This window comes from Myotis daubentonii, chromosome 4 (assembly GCF_963259705.1).
Source record: "Myotis daubentonii chromosome 4, mMyoDau2.1, whole genome shotgun sequence".
Lineage (NCBI taxonomy): Eukaryota > Metazoa > Chordata > Mammalia > Chiroptera > Vespertilionidae > Myotis > Myotis daubentonii.
Genome location: NC_081843.1, coordinates 7,388,137 through 7,406,057, shown reverse-complemented (window position 1 = coordinate 7,406,057; position 17,921 = coordinate 7,388,137). Strand labels below are relative to the sequence as shown.

At 50.6% G+C, this 17,921-nt stretch overlaps 1 protein-coding gene across 2 annotated transcripts in view; it reads right to left on the bottom strand.

Annotated features, from left to right (window-relative positions):
• The window catches only part of LCMT1 (leucine carboxyl methyltransferase 1), a 42,977-nt gene that overhangs the window by 7,739 nt on the left and 17,317 nt on the right, over positions 1–17,921 (bottom strand). For both annotated transcript variants that reach the window (XM_059692135.1, XM_059692134.1), the window contains 6 exons: positions 12,827–12,903; positions 11,138–11,199; positions 9,335–9,437; positions 6,129–6,249; positions 1,484–1,585; positions 646–737 (listed from right to left, as the gene is read on the bottom strand). In XM_059692135.1, the coding sequence (XP_059548118.1) occupies positions 646–737; positions 1,484–1,585; positions 6,129–6,249; positions 9,335–9,437; positions 11,138–11,199; positions 12,827–12,903 (557 nt within the window). The remainder of the gene's footprint in view (positions 1–645; positions 738–1,483; positions 1,586–6,128; positions 6,250–9,334; positions 9,438–11,137; positions 11,200–12,826; positions 12,904–17,921) is intronic.

Genomic DNA, 17,921 nt, shown 5'->3' with positions numbered 1-17,921 from the left:
GGCTCTCAGGGGGCGTGGGTGAGAGAAAGGGGGCACCCGCTTGTGAATGACTCTCAGGGGGCGTGGGTGAGAGAAAGGGGGCGCCCGCTTGTGAATGGCTCTCAGGGGGCATGGGTGAGAGAAAGGGGGCGCCCGCTTGTGAATGGCTCTCAGGGGGCGTGGGTGAGAGAAAGGGGGCGCCCGCTTGTGAGCGGCCCTCAGGGGGCGTGGGTGAGAGAAAGGGGGCGCCCGCTTGTGAATGGCTCTCTGGAGGCCTGGGTGCAGAAAGCACAACTTTAAACCTCAGCTGCTTTACAGGCTTGGAAACTTTTTTAGAACCAGCGTGTTGCGCGCATTGGTGGTTCAGTGGTAGAATTCTAGAACCAGCGTGTATTTGTTACAATGAGAGGAAAAGCCCATTTAAAAACCTGTGAGAGCCCTTTCCTCCCACTCCAACCACGAGGATCACCCAGTGTCCACCTGGAGGCAGCCCTGGGAGCTCTGCAGGTGTCCCCGCTTCGGGAGGATGAAGGTCACCTGTTTGGGCGCAAACCCTATCTCGGCTAAGAGCTGCTGCGTTCCGTCAGGCGGAGTGTTTAGTGTGAATCAGGAGGGCAACGTGATTCACGAGGAGTCTACGTGAGAGGACAGGACGGGGTGCCGTACCTGCTGACTTCGGCCCGAGGTAGCCTGCTGTACAATTCCATCATGTTCACGGCCGACGCCGTTTCCCACCCGTTCGACAGGAACCGCTCCCTCTGAGCCGTGCGAGGAGAACGGAGAGAATGAAGAGCCACAAGGAATAGTCGTGAATGCGGGCGTCTCTAAGCACTGAGAATTCCTTACATGCCTCCTCCTTCAAAAGCCCATCCCGGCCCCTACCGTCTTCCTTCTTTTTATTTCCCAATGTTCTACACTGAACATGCAGTACCTATTTAAATGAGGGCAGACTGGGAGGTATCTCTTCAGCAAAAAATAAATAAATAAATAAAAAAGATTCAAATGCACCAACTCTGAACATTTTAAAAAATAACTGCGGAAAACTGAACATGAACTGGGTGTTAGATGCTACGAAGGAGTTACTGCCAATTGGTAAGCTGTAATCATGGTATCATCATTCCTATTGGTCTACTGGAGATTTATACTGAGTATTTAGGCGGGAAATGATATACTATCTGGGATTTGCCTTACAACAGTCCAATACCACCACCAATAAAAGTTTGGAGGGAATGAGCAGTATTTACAGAATATTAATTATTGAAGCTGGCTGATGGGACATGGCTGTTGGTTTTACTATTCCCTCTACTTTTCTGTTGTTTGAAAAATGCATAATAAAAAGGTAAATAATAGGGTGTAGGAAATATGCACTTGATACCAACATGGGAAGCAGGGTTGGACTGCACTAGCGTGAGAACCAGTGGCCACACGAGCCTGGCCCGCAGGCGGGCGCTCCTCCTGCGAGGCTGGCCAAGGGTGTGAGAGGATGCCCCGCCTCTGCTCTGACCTGGGACTCTAAGGACTTGCAGGGCTCCACCCCCGCCAGGTCACACTGTCGTCTCCGCAGGTTTTCGATCATGATCTGCCCAAACCGGTCATCCATGTTCACCTGGGGAGGGAAGAGCAGCCAGGCATCGCCATTAGGGTGTTCTCTCACACACGCAAATACAACAGCACCCTACTTCTCACAGTGAGGACTGAGGTCTGTGGGTACCCAGTGCAGGCCATGCAGTCTGCGCAGCGCTGATGGGGGCATGAACCGGCGGCCCCTGGAGGCAGCTGTACCCTCCCTCCCCCACCCCGCTAACCGCTCCCCGCAAGAACCCGCCCGGGCCCAGCTTCTCCTGCAGGTGCACCTGCCCATGTGCACGGAGGTGCAAGGGCGTCCACTGCAGCGCTGCAGACCGGAGAGCCGAAGAGCTAAACGCATCACCTGGGCGCAGTAAATTCTGCATGTTCTACACGATGGAATACCACAGAGCCAAGGAAGCAGGAAAGACACACACACCCACTACGGAATGATCTCTAAGCTCTAAGAACTCCTGAAAAAAAAGGTCCAGGGCAGCGGTTCTCAACCTGTGGGCCGCGACCCCTTTAGCAGCAGAACGACCCTTTCACAGGGGTCGCCTAAGACCATCCTGCATATCAGATATTTACATGACGATTCATAACAGTAGCAACATTACAGTTATGAAGTAGCAACGAAAGTAATTTCATGGTTGGGTCACAACATGAGGAACTGTATTTAAAGGGCCAGAAGGTTGAGAACAACTGGTCCAGGGGAATGTCTACTGTATTCTCCCATCTGCATTTAAGAAGAAAAAAAAATCTCTACATTTGCATATGCATAGAAAAATTCTGGAATCTGGCAAAGTGGCTTCCCAGGTGAGAGGGCTGAGGTTGGGGGTAAGAGAGACTTACATTCCTTGTCTGCCCTTCTGTACTATTTGATATTTTTCTATTCTGGATATAGTGTTACTTTTGGATAAAAAAAAAACAAAAAAACTTGTGTGAAACACTCTAATTAAGGCCTAGCTGGTTTGGCTCAGTGGATACAGCGTCGGCCTGCGGACCAAAGGGCATGTACCTCGATTGCAGGCTCCTCCCTGGCTCGGGCCCTGATCAGGGCATATATGGGAGGCAACCAATCGATGTTTCTCTCACATTGATATTTCTCTCTGTCTTTCCCTCCCTCTTCTACTCTCTAAAAATCAATGGAAAAATATTCTCAGGTGAGGATTTAAAAAAACCACACACAACACTGTCTATTGTACTACAGGCACTTAAAATGTTAAAAAGTTAATTTTTTTAAAAAGTTAAAAAAAATAATTAAAGCCCTGACCGGTTTGGCTCAGTGGATAGAGCGTCGGCCTGCGACTCAAGGGTCCCGGATTCAATTCCAGTCAAGGGCATGTGCCTTGGTTGCGGGCACATCCCCAGTGGGGAGTGTGCAGGAGGCAGCTGATCGATGTTTCTCTCTCATCGATGTTTCTGGCTCTCTATCGCTCTCCCTTCCTCTCTGTAAAAATCAATAATATATATATATATATATATATATATATATATATATATATATATATATATATTTAAAAAATAATAATAATAATAATTAAATTCTGTATGTGCACAAACGCCACAGCACACCATCTATTACGGCATATGTGCACTGTGACGTTGTCATATACAAAGTGGCAAAGATTCACTGTAACAGGTCAGGTGGCCAGGGTTTTCTCCTGTGCTGCATGTGTATGGCTTACGTGGCACTAGGCGTCGGATGGCACACTGTTCATCGGGAGGGAGGGCGTCTGTCACACACACTCCCTCGCTGCGCTGCCCGAGTGTGAGTCCCGGCCCGACACCTGACCGCCGGGAGACTCTGACCGAGCTGCCTACCCGCTGTGCTTCAGTCCCCTCACCTGTAAAACCACGAGGACAGGACCTACCCTGTGGGTTGCTGTGATTAAATAGGTTAACACGTGTGAAACTCACAGCATAGCATTCGCTATTATTATCATTATTGTAGTTGCCATCGCCCACGTGGTTTTGTCATTTTAAACTAGTTAGGAACTAATGTAAGGCATGTGAGCATTAATACACGTGAGGATGCCGGTGATTTGTATTTGTGATAAAATTACTGAGTTAAGTTGTGGGGGGAGCTGAACCGGTTTGGGGACAGTGTGGACAACATATTGGGCACTGGCCCATTCCCAGGCCTGCTCCAAAGTGACAGGGTCTCTGGCCTAAACTTGCTGAATCCCCCATCGTCCGCCCCCTCGGTGCTGTTGGATAGAGGAGCACACCAGTGAAGCCAGGTGAACGAAGCAGCAGACAGCCGAGATGTGGGGAGCACAGGGAGAGCGGATTCATTTTCCCCAGGAGTGGCATCCTGCATGCAGCAGGCTCCCGGAATTATTCACAGCAGAAGAGAGAAGGTCGAGGAGGCCAGCTGCACTGCGCCCACTCGCCAGGACTGAAGACTGAGTCTGAGGACCGCCCCCAGTCACAGAGGGAGGAGGAAATCAACCCACCAGGACCCACCTACACAGGAGCCGGGACTGGGTGGGCGGACGAGGAGCCCAGGTCTAGCCCTGGTCTGCCCATAATCACGCCACCGTGGGCAAGGCCTGCACTGCTCTCATCTGCCATAAATATAAAATAAAATATGATAGAAAACAAAATGAATACAACTAACAAAACTACAATAAACAGTGACATCAGCACGCGTGGCCTCGGTGCTTTCCGTGTGCATCTCATGAACGCCCACAAACCCGAGGTGGCATCTTCTCTCTTTATGAACAGAGAGCAGGGCTCAGAGCGGGCCACTAGCCGCCAGCACTGCCTTCACAGCCAGGGGCTGCTGTCAACAACACGATGAAGTCGGACGTTATCATCCTCATTTTCAGATGAGGACACGGGCACAGAGAGGTGACTTACCGAGTCCTGGTCACACAGCTACGCAGCCTACCTCCAGAGCACGGATTCCCAACCCCGCGCAGTTCTGCCTCAGGTCTCACAGCCGATAAGACCCAGGGCCAGCTTTGGACCCCAGCTGGACAATCCCAAAGCTCTGGAACAACCCAGTCAGCAAACCCGCAGCCAGAGGGCCAGACTCGGTGAATTTAGAAATTAGGAAATGTTACGTTAAAATCCTGCATTTCTGCCTGGCTGGCGTGGCTCACTGGTTGAGGGTCAATCTATGATCCAGGAGGTCACAGTGTAATTCCTGGTCTGGGCACATACCCAGGTTGTGGGCTCGATCCCCAGTAGGGGGTGTGCAGGAAGCAGCCAATCAATGATTCTCTCTCATCATTGATGTTTCTATCTCTTTCTCTCTCCCTTCCTCTCTGAAATCAATACAAATACATTTTTTAAAAATCCTGTGTCACCAATTCCAGCAGGTCATAATTTCAAGAGTTTCATCAAAAGGTTGATGAGACTTGGGGACTCAACAGGGTTGAGTCACACATGTAGTCACCTGTTGGGAATGGCTAAAGGCATTTCCCCAAACCTGAATAGGAAACTGATTGTGGCTGCCAGACAGCTCAGGGCATCTTAATCTACATGTTATTGCCTCCTACTGGCCAAACACCTGAACAGCCGTAGGCTAATTCCCCCATTCTGACAATGGACTCTGTACCAAATCCTGACCCTTTGAGGTGTATATCCCTGCCTCGCCTCAGGACAAGTTGTGTTAATAAAAAGCATGGGGTCCTGGGGACGAGGAGAGAACCTAAGGCCTTAGACTTAAGATCTTAGAACTTAGCTCCTTTAGCTAAGCTCCTCTGACCCCCAATGCCTTTCAAAATTATATTTCGTCTCCGGACTCTGTTAGTCTCTGGATTCCTATGTTATCTACGCACAGCCCCTTCTCCAGATTCCTGAGTCCTTCTTGATGCTGGGACAAGAACCCCGGCAACCCTGCTTTCTAACTTCTGAAAAGCAACTGGAGGCTCACAGGCCTCACAGGCTGGCACTGCGGAGGCCGCTCTCGTGAGCTGGAGCAGGATGGCTGGGCCCCTTAGTCCCCACCCTCCACAGCACTCATCTGCCAACTTCCTCCCCTTGCACCCCGTGCCCACCTCTGAGGGCAATGAGTTTGCCACCCCTACAGGGCAGGCAACCAAAACTCCCTCCATCCAGGGCTCCAACTCGATAGTATAGGAAATACAGTGATCAAATAGGAACTCAAGAACCTTCCCTAAGGGCCAATACAGCAGTTCCAAAAACTCAGGCTAAAAGTTTACAGGAGGTCAAGGGCTCCGGAGCAGCGGGCCTGCGAGCACTGACTAATAAAGGAGACGTTAGCCCCGTGATGGCGAACCTTTTGAGCTCGGCGTGTCAGCATTTTGAAAAACCCTAACTTAACTCTGGTGCCGTGTCACATATAGAAATTTTTTGATATTTGCAACCATAGTAAAACAAAGACTTATATTTTTGATATTTATTTTATATATTTAAATGCCATTTAACAAAGAAAAATCAACCAAAAAAAATGAGTTCGCGTGTCACCGCTGACACGCGTGTCATAGGTTTGCCATCACTGCGTTAGCCGGAGGCAGAAGGAAAAGAAAGAGCAGAAGCAGGTCCGGTGCTCCGAGGCAGAGCCACCCTGGCTCCAGGGCAGGACGCGGATTTCTCGTGCTTCCTCTTACCTGTTCGTAGCTGATGAACATGGCGGTCTCAAAACTGTTGGCTGCCCACTTGATTAGGTTTGCAGACTGCTCCGGAGTCATGTAGACCAGCACACACTCGGTCACCAGGAGTGTCGGCAACCTTGGGAGAAAAGAGCAGGCACGTGTTCACCGGCTGGCACTCTGGCTGGGCACGTGCCACAGTGCTGGCAGGGCAGTCACAGCCAGGGCCCAGCAGCACTCTGCAAGCACATGGCCCCTCTGCACAGCCCAGGTGACACCGCCATGTCCGAGACATGCTGCACACAGGTGAGCCCGAGCGTGGCATGTCTGGCTTGTGAGAATGAGTTGAATGGCTGCGGACCCTCCCCGACCTGGCCCCCCAGCAGCAATACCAAACTGCAGGTTCCGCCATGAAGAGGAGGAGGGCATTTCCTCCCCCGGAGTCTGGGTCAGTCTGCAGCATGCTTTGGCCAATGAACAAGGAGCAAACAAGAAGTCTGACAATCCCTTGCACATGGGCACTTGCTCTCTTGCTGCACTCGGCAACCTAAGACCACTGTGCGAGTGAATCCAAGCTCGCGGGCCGTCGCAGGGGAGGCCCCTGGGTGAATGAGGCAGCCCAGTGACAGGGAGTCAGCCCCAGCGACCTGCCTGTGCGCACGTGTGTGCGCACGCGCACACACACACACGCATGTGACCCCAAAGGATATTAGCTAAGCTGGGTCTCCCGGCAGAAGAACCACCCAGCTAGGCCCAGCCCAAACTGTCAACTCAGAATCCTGAGCAACTAGACAGTGAGCTGTTTGAAACCTCTGCGTTTGGAAGGATTTGTTACACATGAAGAGCTGGCTGACAGATGCAGAAATACTGGCATTCGTTTAACGGAATCTAGTTTTTCTATAAGCTACACCATGAAGAATTGAGAACAGCGTGATCAGTTGTGGGAACCCTAATCAGAACACGCCGGATGTTCAAGACCAATGTGCCATACGCCTGTGCAAAGGCAATGACCCGGCAGTTTACTGTACGCACGGCGCAGGCGTGCCTTCCTATGACCCAAAGACCGACGTCACTATTTGGCGAGAAGCCTCTTTTGTCTGAGTTGGTAGAAAGACTGGCACTGACCAGCCGGTGCGCGGCTGCCTGGTGGGGCTACTTTGCAGATCTGTTTTGCCTGGCGGCTCCTTGTGAGCAATGGCTACTTGGTCTGCAATGAAGTCTCTCCTATACGCCTACGACTGCTCATACCCGGCGTCCACGGGGGACAGCCCCTGGCAGAGGAGGAGCTGTGCTCCGACATCAGCCCCCAAGAAAGTACGTTATACTTAATATCCATTCTCACTAACCGGACCCAAGTACTGAACGAATTAGGAAAAGCAATAAACTGCTAGGGAAATATCTGAAAGCCTTCATTTCGGAAAGGGAAAGGGAACACTGACTCAAAGAGGATTTTAAGCAAACAGAGCAAACCCCACTCCTATTCACCAACAGGAGCGGTCAGACGGAACCCAGCGTGAGAGTCCTCAGTGTGGACGGGCTGCGGGCTTCCCGGGCCGGCTTCCACGCCCACTGCCGACCTTCACTCCCTAACCTGCCCGGGGAACCAGTCGTGTCCTTGAACGCCAGCACTCACCTCTGCCAGGGAGCGCACTACATCTTGCAATCTGTGCAGCACATAAACGTTCCCCAGAGGGAAGAAGGGACAGGTGGGTCTGTACCTCCTAATGACAGCCTGGCGGACGATTCCAGGCGAAACAGGCCAACAAAAACTTCCAGACGCAGCCCGACAGCCATCCCCGCATAAGTGAAAGATGTGTTGGGAAGACCAAGCTTTGACTCCTTAACTCCCCTCCCTCAGTCGCCGGCAGGCCACCTGGATGTGCACCTGTTCTTACTCCTTTCGCCCTCTCAGAAGAACGGGGACCCGTCCTTCCCCCTGAAGGACGTTAGCCTCGGGCCATGCTCTGCGGCCCCTTTCCTCTCCAGCAGTGATCCCCTCCTTGCTACTTTATTTCATCATTTGCCATTGATTTTTGCCTTCAGTTTCTTTTTTTTGTGGCTCTTCCACAAAATACCGACTTCTGCACGTGGGCCACAAAGTTTCAATCACACTGTACGTACGCGCCCGCACGTGGTATTTTGTGGAAGAGCCACACTCAAGGGGCCAAAGAGCCGCATGTGGCTCGCGAGCCGCAGTTTGCCAACCACTGATATAGGTTATTCATCCATTCCCCTCCTGATGGATATTTAAGTTGTGTTCAGTTTTCTGCTACTAAAAACACTGCCTATGCCCTGGCCGATTTGGCTCAGTGGTTAGAGTGCCAGCCCTCGGATCAAAGGGTTGTGGGTTCGATTCCTGGTCAAGGACAAGTACCTCAGTTGTAGGCTCGATCTCTGGCCGCCCCGTCAGGGTGTGAACTAGAGGCAATCAATCGATGTGTCTCTCTCACATTGATGTTTCTCTCTCTCTGTCCCCCCTCACTCCCCTCTCTTCCACTCTAAAAAAAAATCAATGGAAAAAATATCCTGGGTTGAGGATTAAAAAAAAATAATAAATAAAAACGGTGGCTTCAATGAACACCCACCTGTGCATACGTGCAGGGGACACAGCTGGAGGTGGAGCTGCTGGGGCACAGGGTGCACACCTGTGCGATCTCACTAGGTGTCTCCGACCGTCCTCCCCCTCGGCCTACTGAGCTCACGTCACCGGTGCTCGGACCCATTCCTTTTACCCCGTCACCTTGCCAACACTTAATACTGCCAGGCTTTTACATTTTTGCCAACTTGATGGAAGCAACATGGAATTTCATCTGATTACTACTGTGGTTCCCTACCCTTGTCCTACGATGTTCTTTACTTTCTTCTCTGAGCTGCCTTGTCGTTTTTTTCTGCCCATTTGTCTACGGGACTTTTTTTTACAGTAGCTGTTTTTTATATATTCTGGAAGCTAATCCTTTCTTTGTGTGTTGCAGTTGTATGCTTCTATGCACACAATTACCTTCTACCAAGCTTTGTTTATGTTACACATCAGTATTTTACAAAAGCAATACAGGTTATTCTGATGTGAAACAGACTCGAGAAACAGTGCTCCTAACAAGTCCAGAAAATCACTCAAGGTAGGGATGAACCGAAACGGGGCCTGGGTATCCCGCTGCACTGCCAACTGGCCTTATCTCACATTAGCATGAGACCACACACGTGTAAGAGGTTAAAAAAAATCTCACTGTGTGTTCATGTTACATTTCTTTAGTTTCTCTTCCAGTGTGGCTAAATCTCGAAGATCTGCTCCAATAAGGGCGTATCTCTTTGAATCCAACATGTGTCCATCTGCAAATACAAGAGAAGACCATTTCAACAGAAATAAATGAAGAAGAGGTTGTTAATTCCAATGGACAGGGCTTCCTCAAAATTAGTTATTGTTTTTCTCTATTATAAAAGTGCATGCTCATTATTTTAAAAAATCAGGTAAGAGGAGGGTGAAAACTAACTGATTATTACATTTCCCAAAACAGCTATTAGTGTTTTGGTGTATAACGTTCCAGCTTTTTTTCCTATGTGCTTAAACTCACAGACACAACACAAACTCTCCCTCCCTCTCTCTCCCTCTCTCTCTCTCTACACACACACACACACAGAGAGAGAGAGAGAGAGAGAGAGAGAGAGAGAGAGAGAGAGAGAGAGAGAGAGAAAATGGGGCCACTCCATATGTTTTGAAAAATGCTTTTCCTGCTTCACAGTGCCTTCATGGCGTTCTGCTGAGTGGATAAAACAGCTGACTGAGCCAATCCCTCCCGAGCAGACGTGGCATTCCCAGGTGGTCTCTGCCGTGGGCACTGCGATGAGCACCCCTGCGCATGCGTCAGGAAGCACTGCCTCATGACCTCTTTAAAGTGCAGAGGAACCTGTGCTGTGACACACACACAGGGATGCTCACCACAGGGCCTAAGACAGAGCTGGTGCTCAGGGCACACACCTGCACCGAGGAGCAAATACGTCCTAGAGACCCAATGCACGCCGTGCCCACTGGCGACCCGGCACCCTAGTCCTCAAAGCTGCTAAGAAACTGGATCTCCATTATCCCGACCGCCAAAAGGAAACGATAATTATGTGGCATGCTAGAGGCACTAATTACCACTACACTGGCAGTCATACTACAACATATAACCGTATCGAATTAACAGGCACACCCTGCATTACACAGTGCTGATGTCGAACAGATTTCAATTTAGAAAAGTAGGTTATACGTGAGGAGGGCGACAAGTAAGCCTGCTTCACACTGGTAGTGACGGCAGGCTGCTCTCTAAGTGCTGTGCCAATTTGTAAGATATTACCTTTGACAGAAAATAGTTCAATCCCCGGCTCTGGTCAGGGCACGGGCAGGAGGCAGCCAATTGATGTGTTTCTTTCACATCCAAGTTTCTCTCTCTCTCTCTCTCTCTCTCTCTTTCATCCTCCCTCTCCCTCTCTCTAAAAACCAATGGAAAAAATATCCTCAGGTGAGGATTAACCAAAAAAATGATAAAATAAAATAAAACTGGAGGGGAATGCTTGAGTGCTGGGGCCCAGGAGGTGACAGTGGGTGAGGCACGTTAGGCCAAAGACAGCAGAGGGGGACAGAAGCGCCACTCACCCATCTCAAGCACTTCCCTGCAGGAGTGAGGGCGCAGTTGCCAGATCTGCTCTTTCCAAGGAAAGCAGGAAAGCAGGTTTTCATTAAAAACCTCCTCTTTTCAAAACGTTGGCAACTAATTTAAATATTTTTTAAAGATTTAAGATTAGGGGTCTATGGACATCTAATAAGTCACAAATAGCTGTTTTAAAATCCTTCCTGGTAACTGTGAAGGAAGTGTACATGGATCAGAAGTAGACACTGTGTGACATCATGTGCACAGGTGCACACACACACACATGCACACACACACGCGCCTGCACGCACATGCACACACACGCCATCTTTAAAAAGGAAAGGGGGAGTCAAGCAACAACGGCGATGTGGTCCATACAGCACCACCAGGGGGGATACTTGCCGCCTTGGAGTGTGTCCTCTGAATGTAATTCTAAAATGGGCTTTGACAGGAGAGGCCTGGACCTACGGAAGGTGGGAAAGAGAAAGAGGAGTCAGGCGGCTTATCTGCTGCACAAATGCAGACACCACTGAAAAGTGGCAAATGTGATGGCTGCTGTGGTGGGGACTCTGTTCAAGTCCCTCCGACCCGAGGCACCCAGGGCCGTGGTCGGCAAACTGCGGCTCGCGAGCCACATGCGGCTCTTTGCCCTCTTGAGTGTGGCTCTTCCTAAGCCTTAGGAGTACCCTAATTAAGTTAATAACAATGTACCTACCTATATAGTTTAAGTTTAAAAAATGTGGCTCTCAAAAGAAATGTCAATCGTTGTACTGTTAATATTTGGCTCTGTTGACTAATGAGTTTGCCGACCACTGACCTAGGGGAACTCCAGGGACACGCGTCTCGGTTAGGTCAGCTGAGCATCACACTCAGATCCGAGGCCAACCACAAACTGAGCGAGACAGGCTGCAGCAACTCCCGGCATCGCAGTGCGGGTCTCGCCATCGCCAGCTGTCCGCCTCTTCTCAAACAGAACCCTAAAGATACCCACTGTTTCTCACAGGTAACTCCAATAATTCACGTACTCAGACCTAAAGTTCAGGAACATTTATGTGATAACGCCCCCAATCAAGACTATGAAAAAAATCAGAGCGCCAAACTGCCGGTATCCCAGGCAGCACGCACAGACGCATGCCTTTCCGCTCGGAGAGCGCCGCTGGCCCGCATCGAGCCTCCTCACTCCTACTCAGAGCTCGAACAAGCTTCGTCGTCCTCCGCACTCCTCAGGGCATCAGAATTGCCACAGCCCGAAAAGCACATTACATGTAAAATATTCTTTTCTACTTGGGAAGGGTAAAAATCTTATTATCATTGGCTAAAGAAGAAAAACCAAAGTTTGGAAAGTATTTCCAGTTTGTGAGGATTAGGCATTTCTAAAGCACAAGCTTAAGCTTTCATGCTTATTAAATTTTGTAAATACAAGAATCAGGATTTTGTTTCAGTGGCTGATTTAAACAGGAGGGAGGAAGCCTGGGTTAACACTATTAAGAAACCCTGACCTTGGGCTTGAAGTCAAGGTTTAAATCTTGGCTCGACCCCTTGCTAGCTGGGTGGTCTTGGGCAAATTAACCAAATTTCTTTGAGCCTCAGTTTTCCCATCTGTAAAAGGGGCTAACAGCACTTAACTCATGAGTCTGCTCTGAGGACTGGATGAGACAACCCAAGTTGGTGCCAGGCAACGACAAGCTCTCAGCCAAGATCAGCAAACGCTCTGAAACCTGGAATGGCCCCACAATAGCTCATATATAATCACTGGTTAACTTCGGTCTCCATTCATTCACTCAAAAAATATTTACTGCACGTCTACTCTGAACCAGTACCTCTCTATGCCCTGGGAATAAAGAAGCAAACAAAATGCACATGAAGAATCACACTACTCTCCCTCGAGAGCTGCATCAGTGGGCAGTGTCCCAGGAGAGGGTGTGTTGCATTTCGAAGACTGCACGGCATGCTGGAATGAGGGTCCCAGGGCAAGAATGGAGGTGGGAGGTGGGCAAAGGAAAGCCGTGCACAAAACGAGGTCCCGGCAACCCACACGCTACCCACTGAGGCTGGCTCTGAATTCCCTCTTCAGGCGAAAACCACACTTACCTGATGCTGTGCACCTTTCTTGTGACTATGAGTGGGAAGTCGACTTCAAAATATTTATCTGGGAGAAGATCTTGATCCTGAGGAAAAACACACAGAAATCCTGAGAATGACGCATTCACGCCTACACTGACTGTCATCCACGGAGCAAGTGTGAGGCCCCGAAGAGCACCGTGGCACCGAGGATTTTAAACCAGGGGAACGATACGGTCAGAAATGCAGTTCCCAAGTTATTCCGGCTCCGCATGAAGAATGGATGGAGGGAAACGTTAGGAGGCCACTGAGGTCGTCCAGGTAAGAAGTAATGGGGCCCTGACCAGTTTGGCTCAGTGGATAGAGCGTCGGCCTGCAGACTCGAGGGTCCGAGGTTCAATTCCGGTCAAGGGCATGTACCTTGTTTGCAGGCACATCCCCTGTGGGGAGTTTGCAGGAGGCAGGCAGCTGATCGATGTTTCTCTCTCATTGATGTTTCTAACTCTCTGTCCCTCTCCCTTCCTCTCTGTAAAAAATCAATAAAATATATTTTAAAAAAAAAAGTAATGGGGAACCTAATCTGGGGGAGTGGCCGCTGGGGTGGAGGTGGGAGGCAAGAGGTACTTTGGAAGTAGGACGTGATAGTATTTTTCAAAAAGCAGTTGGGGACCTAACAGGTCAGGAAATCAATGTATGCAGCGTGTCTGAACAGCAGTTTGGGGATGAAATAAAATAAAATAGCAAGCATCAGAAAAAAAGAAAAAAGCATGTTATTTTGCGACATGTTTGCTTTTTCTGTGAGAGGAGAGTGGTGGGAGATAAAGCGCAGGCACTAGAGCCGGGCGCGGGTTCAAACCCAGCTCACCACTTGTTTGCTGTGAGGCCTCGGGAACGGCACTCCACTCCCTGGGCGAAAAGCAGAGAAATGACAGCACCTTCTGGGGTTGAGAGGACTAATGAGGAAATAAATACAGTAGACACTCAGAACAGGGCCTGCCTCATAAGCGCCACCTGTGCGCCTTTATCATTAAAGACGCAGGTACACAAAGGCGGGTCCTGGCGTGGGGCTACATTTATTTTATACTGTGGGCCGCAGTGAAAAAGCCTGAAACACACACACACGGCCTGCTTCCCTTTCCTGCGTTTGCTAGCGTGGCTGAGACCTTCTCGAACGCCTCCTCTCCCTGTGGGCGGTCACCCCCTGCACAGGCTGTGACCACACCCCCGGTGACTCTCCAGGCCCCGTCATGCTGCAGCAGCGCCTCACTTCTCTGAGACCCAGCAGGACACAAGGCGCCCACGCCTGGCCCACCTGCCCAGCGTCTCCCTCTGGAAACACTTCAACCCCTCGCGCCCCCTGCACTGTAGTCCAGAAAAACAGAACTACGTATTGTAAGAGAGGCAAAGAAGAAGGAAAAGGAAGCCGCCGGCTTGCAGACCCTGTGGCAGCTGGTGCAGGATGGGAGGAAGGGCAAGGCCGGCACCCTTGCTTCTGGCTTGAGCAATTGGGCAGAGTGACCTGAGACAGCAGACAGGCCCCTGGGGCTGCACAACAGGGGCAGAATCATGAGCAGGGGACCCCGAAAGGCGAGCATCGGAATTGTGGGGTCCAGCCATCCCCCACCCACGTGGAGAATGGTCCTCAGTTAAAATCTCAGGGGATCTGGTCTGGGGGAAGAGGGGTGGAGAGGAAGAGGAGGCAGAAAGAGAGAGAAAGACAAAGAAACAGAAAAGAACAGATTTTACCCTTCAACACACAGTACCGCTACAAACCAAGCGATCACTCAAATTTCTACTACACCCTACCAAACTCTGTCTCCCGTACCGGCCTACCAGGTGCAAGTCCTTCCTGGATGCAACCTATAGCACCCAGTGCCATGTTAACTGCCTCAGCGGAGCGCCCGTGTCACTACAGCCGCATCTCGGACCAGCCCGGCCCGGCACGAGGCACCTGGCACTAGGCAGCAGCCAACACGCACGCCTGCCACACCCGCTCCGCAGGAGCCTGCTTGCCCCGCACATACGTGCAGACCAGGGGGCTCCCTCGGAGGCGGCAAGCCAGCGTCTGTAGACGCCTAGTGACCTCTCTCCATATACTTTCCACCCAGTGCGTGCCTGAGGCGGACAGATGGGTGTTCGTACGTGAAGAAAGCTGTGAAGCAGAACAGGCGTGGACTGCTCTCCCCCGCTGTGCTCAGGAAGTCACAGCGTTGCCCAGGTCCTTGAAAACGCTATTTATAAGGAAATCAATGGAAACTACTTTTGTTGTAAGTTTTGTAAGGTTCATAAAACCCTTAAATTAATCTAGCAGTTGTTCCCCTAACTCCGTGGTGAGCCGCGTGCGGCTCTTTGGCCCCTTGAGTGTGGCTCTTCCACAAAATACCACGTGGGGGCGCACACGTACAGTGCGATTGAAACTTTGTGGCCCATGCGCAGAAGTCGCTATTTTGTGGAAGAACCACACTCAAGGGGCCAAAGAGCCTCATGTGGCTCGCAAGCCATGGTTTGCTGAGCCGCAGTTTGCCGACCACTGCCCTGGCTCAGTGGTTCTCAACCTTGGCTGCACATTAAAATCACCTGGGAATCTTTTTAAAATCCTGATTTCTGGGCCTCATCCTCTGAGATTAGGATTTTTAAGATTCCCAGGTGATTCTAATGTGCAGCCAAGGTTGAGAACCACTGCCCTAGCTGGTTTGTAGTGATATTGTGGTGATGGGTAGAATGTGATTTTAGTAAAAAACAAAATGAAAGATTTTTATCAAATGTTACATTGCAAAAAAAAAAGGAATAAAAGGAGGAAAAACAAAAAGAAAAGAAAACTTCCATTTTCTGGGTGTACAAAGACCATGAAGACCTATCCCAGTGCGTGGGTGGGTGCTGTGGTAGTTAACTTGGCGTGTGATGTGTTTCCTCAGTGTAGGAAATGGGCTTGCCACATCTAACTAGTCCATGGCGCCCACGGCGCTCCAATCTGCAGCTCCCATTTTTTCTTTCAACGTAGTATGAAGTGTCTTAGCCTTTTCTGTGAATTCCAATTTGCCTTAACTCTTTCGATGCTGTAACTGTTTCTGTAAGTTAGTTCAAACTAATGAAACAGAGCTCTGACCAGACGAGCGGGTCTATCATGCCTTGTGAAACAGCAGCACAGGCTTTTAAAAGGCAGTCCATAAAGTTGCTGAAATTTTGCCCTTTTAAAAAAGAGAGAGAGAGGATATGAATGAAGGTGGCCCAGAGTCATCTTCTACAGGACTTGTTTCTTTTTATTTCTTTTCTTTTTTTTGTTAATCCTCACCCAAGGATATTTTTCCATTGATTTTTAGAGATGGTGGGAGGGAGGGAGGCGGGAGAGAGAGAAACATGGATGTGCGAGAGACACATCCACTGAGCCAAATCGGCTAGGGCAGGACCTGTTCCTTTTTGAAGAGCTGCCCACGCACTCGCTCACGTGATCTGGTAAGATCCTGAATAGAGGTCGCTGCGGAAGGAAGCTTCTAACACACACGCCTAGCACGCTCACAAAACAGACACCATCTCTCTTGCTTTCATGGCTGTGGCAAGTGAGGCTGCAACTTTCTCTTTTTTTTAAGATTCAAATCTTTTTTTAAAATATATTTTTATTGATTTCAGAGAGGAAGGGAGAGGGAGTGAGAGACAGAAACATCAATGATGAAAGAGACACGTCGATTGTTTGCCTCCTGCATGCCCCCCAAACAGGGGCCAGGGATCGAGTCTGCAACTGAGGTACATGCCCTTGACCGGAATCGAACCCAGGACTCTTCAGGCCACAGGCCAATGCTCTATCCACTGTGCCAAACCGGCCAGAGCGAGGCTGCAACTTTTTATTCTGTGAATCTCTGACACGCCACTCCAAGTAGCTCGCACGTCACAGGGCAGGGGGACACCCGACTCCACGTGTAACTCCCAGAGGGCAGCCAGGAGCAGCCAGGAACCACTCAACTCAAAGGGGACCCGGCAGGGCCGACCACTTCACAAGCTGCCAAGATCGGCACTGACCCGACGTACCTGACCTCCAACTGTGCAGGAATGGCGTTCCAGGGACACCAGGGAACTCGGGCCGGGAGGTTTCACGCGCCCTTATTCTTCCTTCGGGACGATGCTGGGCCTTCCCCTGCCTATTCTTGCCCGCTGCCTGAAGACAGAGCCTGGGCCCAAAAGCCCACAGCCGAGCTCACACAGTAGGACGGCAGAAAGCCTGTGACTCCAGCCACGCCTCTGCGGGCACAGCCGGGGACCATGCAGGTGGAAGTTGCATGAGACAGCGAGACCAGTGGACGCAGTTTCCCTGCCCTTTCAGAGAAGCAAAGGGCATATTCTCCAAAACAGGGATTAGCAAACTTTCTGCAAAGAGCCAGACAGTACGTTATTCTCTGCAGGCCCCGTGGCGTCCTGACGACTCGACTCGGCGGTCGCTGTGCTAAGGCACCATAGAGAAGATGCGCCCACCTGGGCGGGCTGCTGCCGATAAACCCGAGTCACAAAAGCAGGCAGCCCGTGCGGCCTGGGCTCTAAGAGCGCAAACACGCATAATTCTGTTCTTGGCAAAAAGAGGAACTTTCCATTTTTAAAAAACTCCTTAGAGCAACAAAAACACCTCCACAGAGGACGTTCAGACGCTGTGCTATTCTCCTGCCTCACTGCTGACGGACAACCTCGTTCCCGGCAGGAGCACAGGAGCCTCGGCATACTCGCTCAGAAACGCAACCTCGGGTTTATTTATTATTCACCCACCGCAAGACAGGAAACGTACGACCACAAGAAACCACACCCCACGTTCAGTGTCAGGCCGAGGAGGGATTCTCCAGAGGCCCCTGTCCACACCGCACTCTCCCCACTGCACTCTGTCCAGTGCTCACACCACGTTAGGGTCCCTGTGTTAGAGGCCCCTGTCCACACCGCACTCTCTCCACTGCACTCTGTCCAGTGCTCGCACCACGTTGTGGTCCCTGTGTTAGAGGCACCTGTCCTCACCGCACTCTCTCCACTGCACTCTGTCCAGTGCTCGCACCACATTAGGGTCCTTGTGTTAGAGGCCCCTGTCCATACCGCACTCTCTCCACTGCATTCTGTCCAGTGCTCGCACCACGTTAGGGTCCCTGTGTTAGAG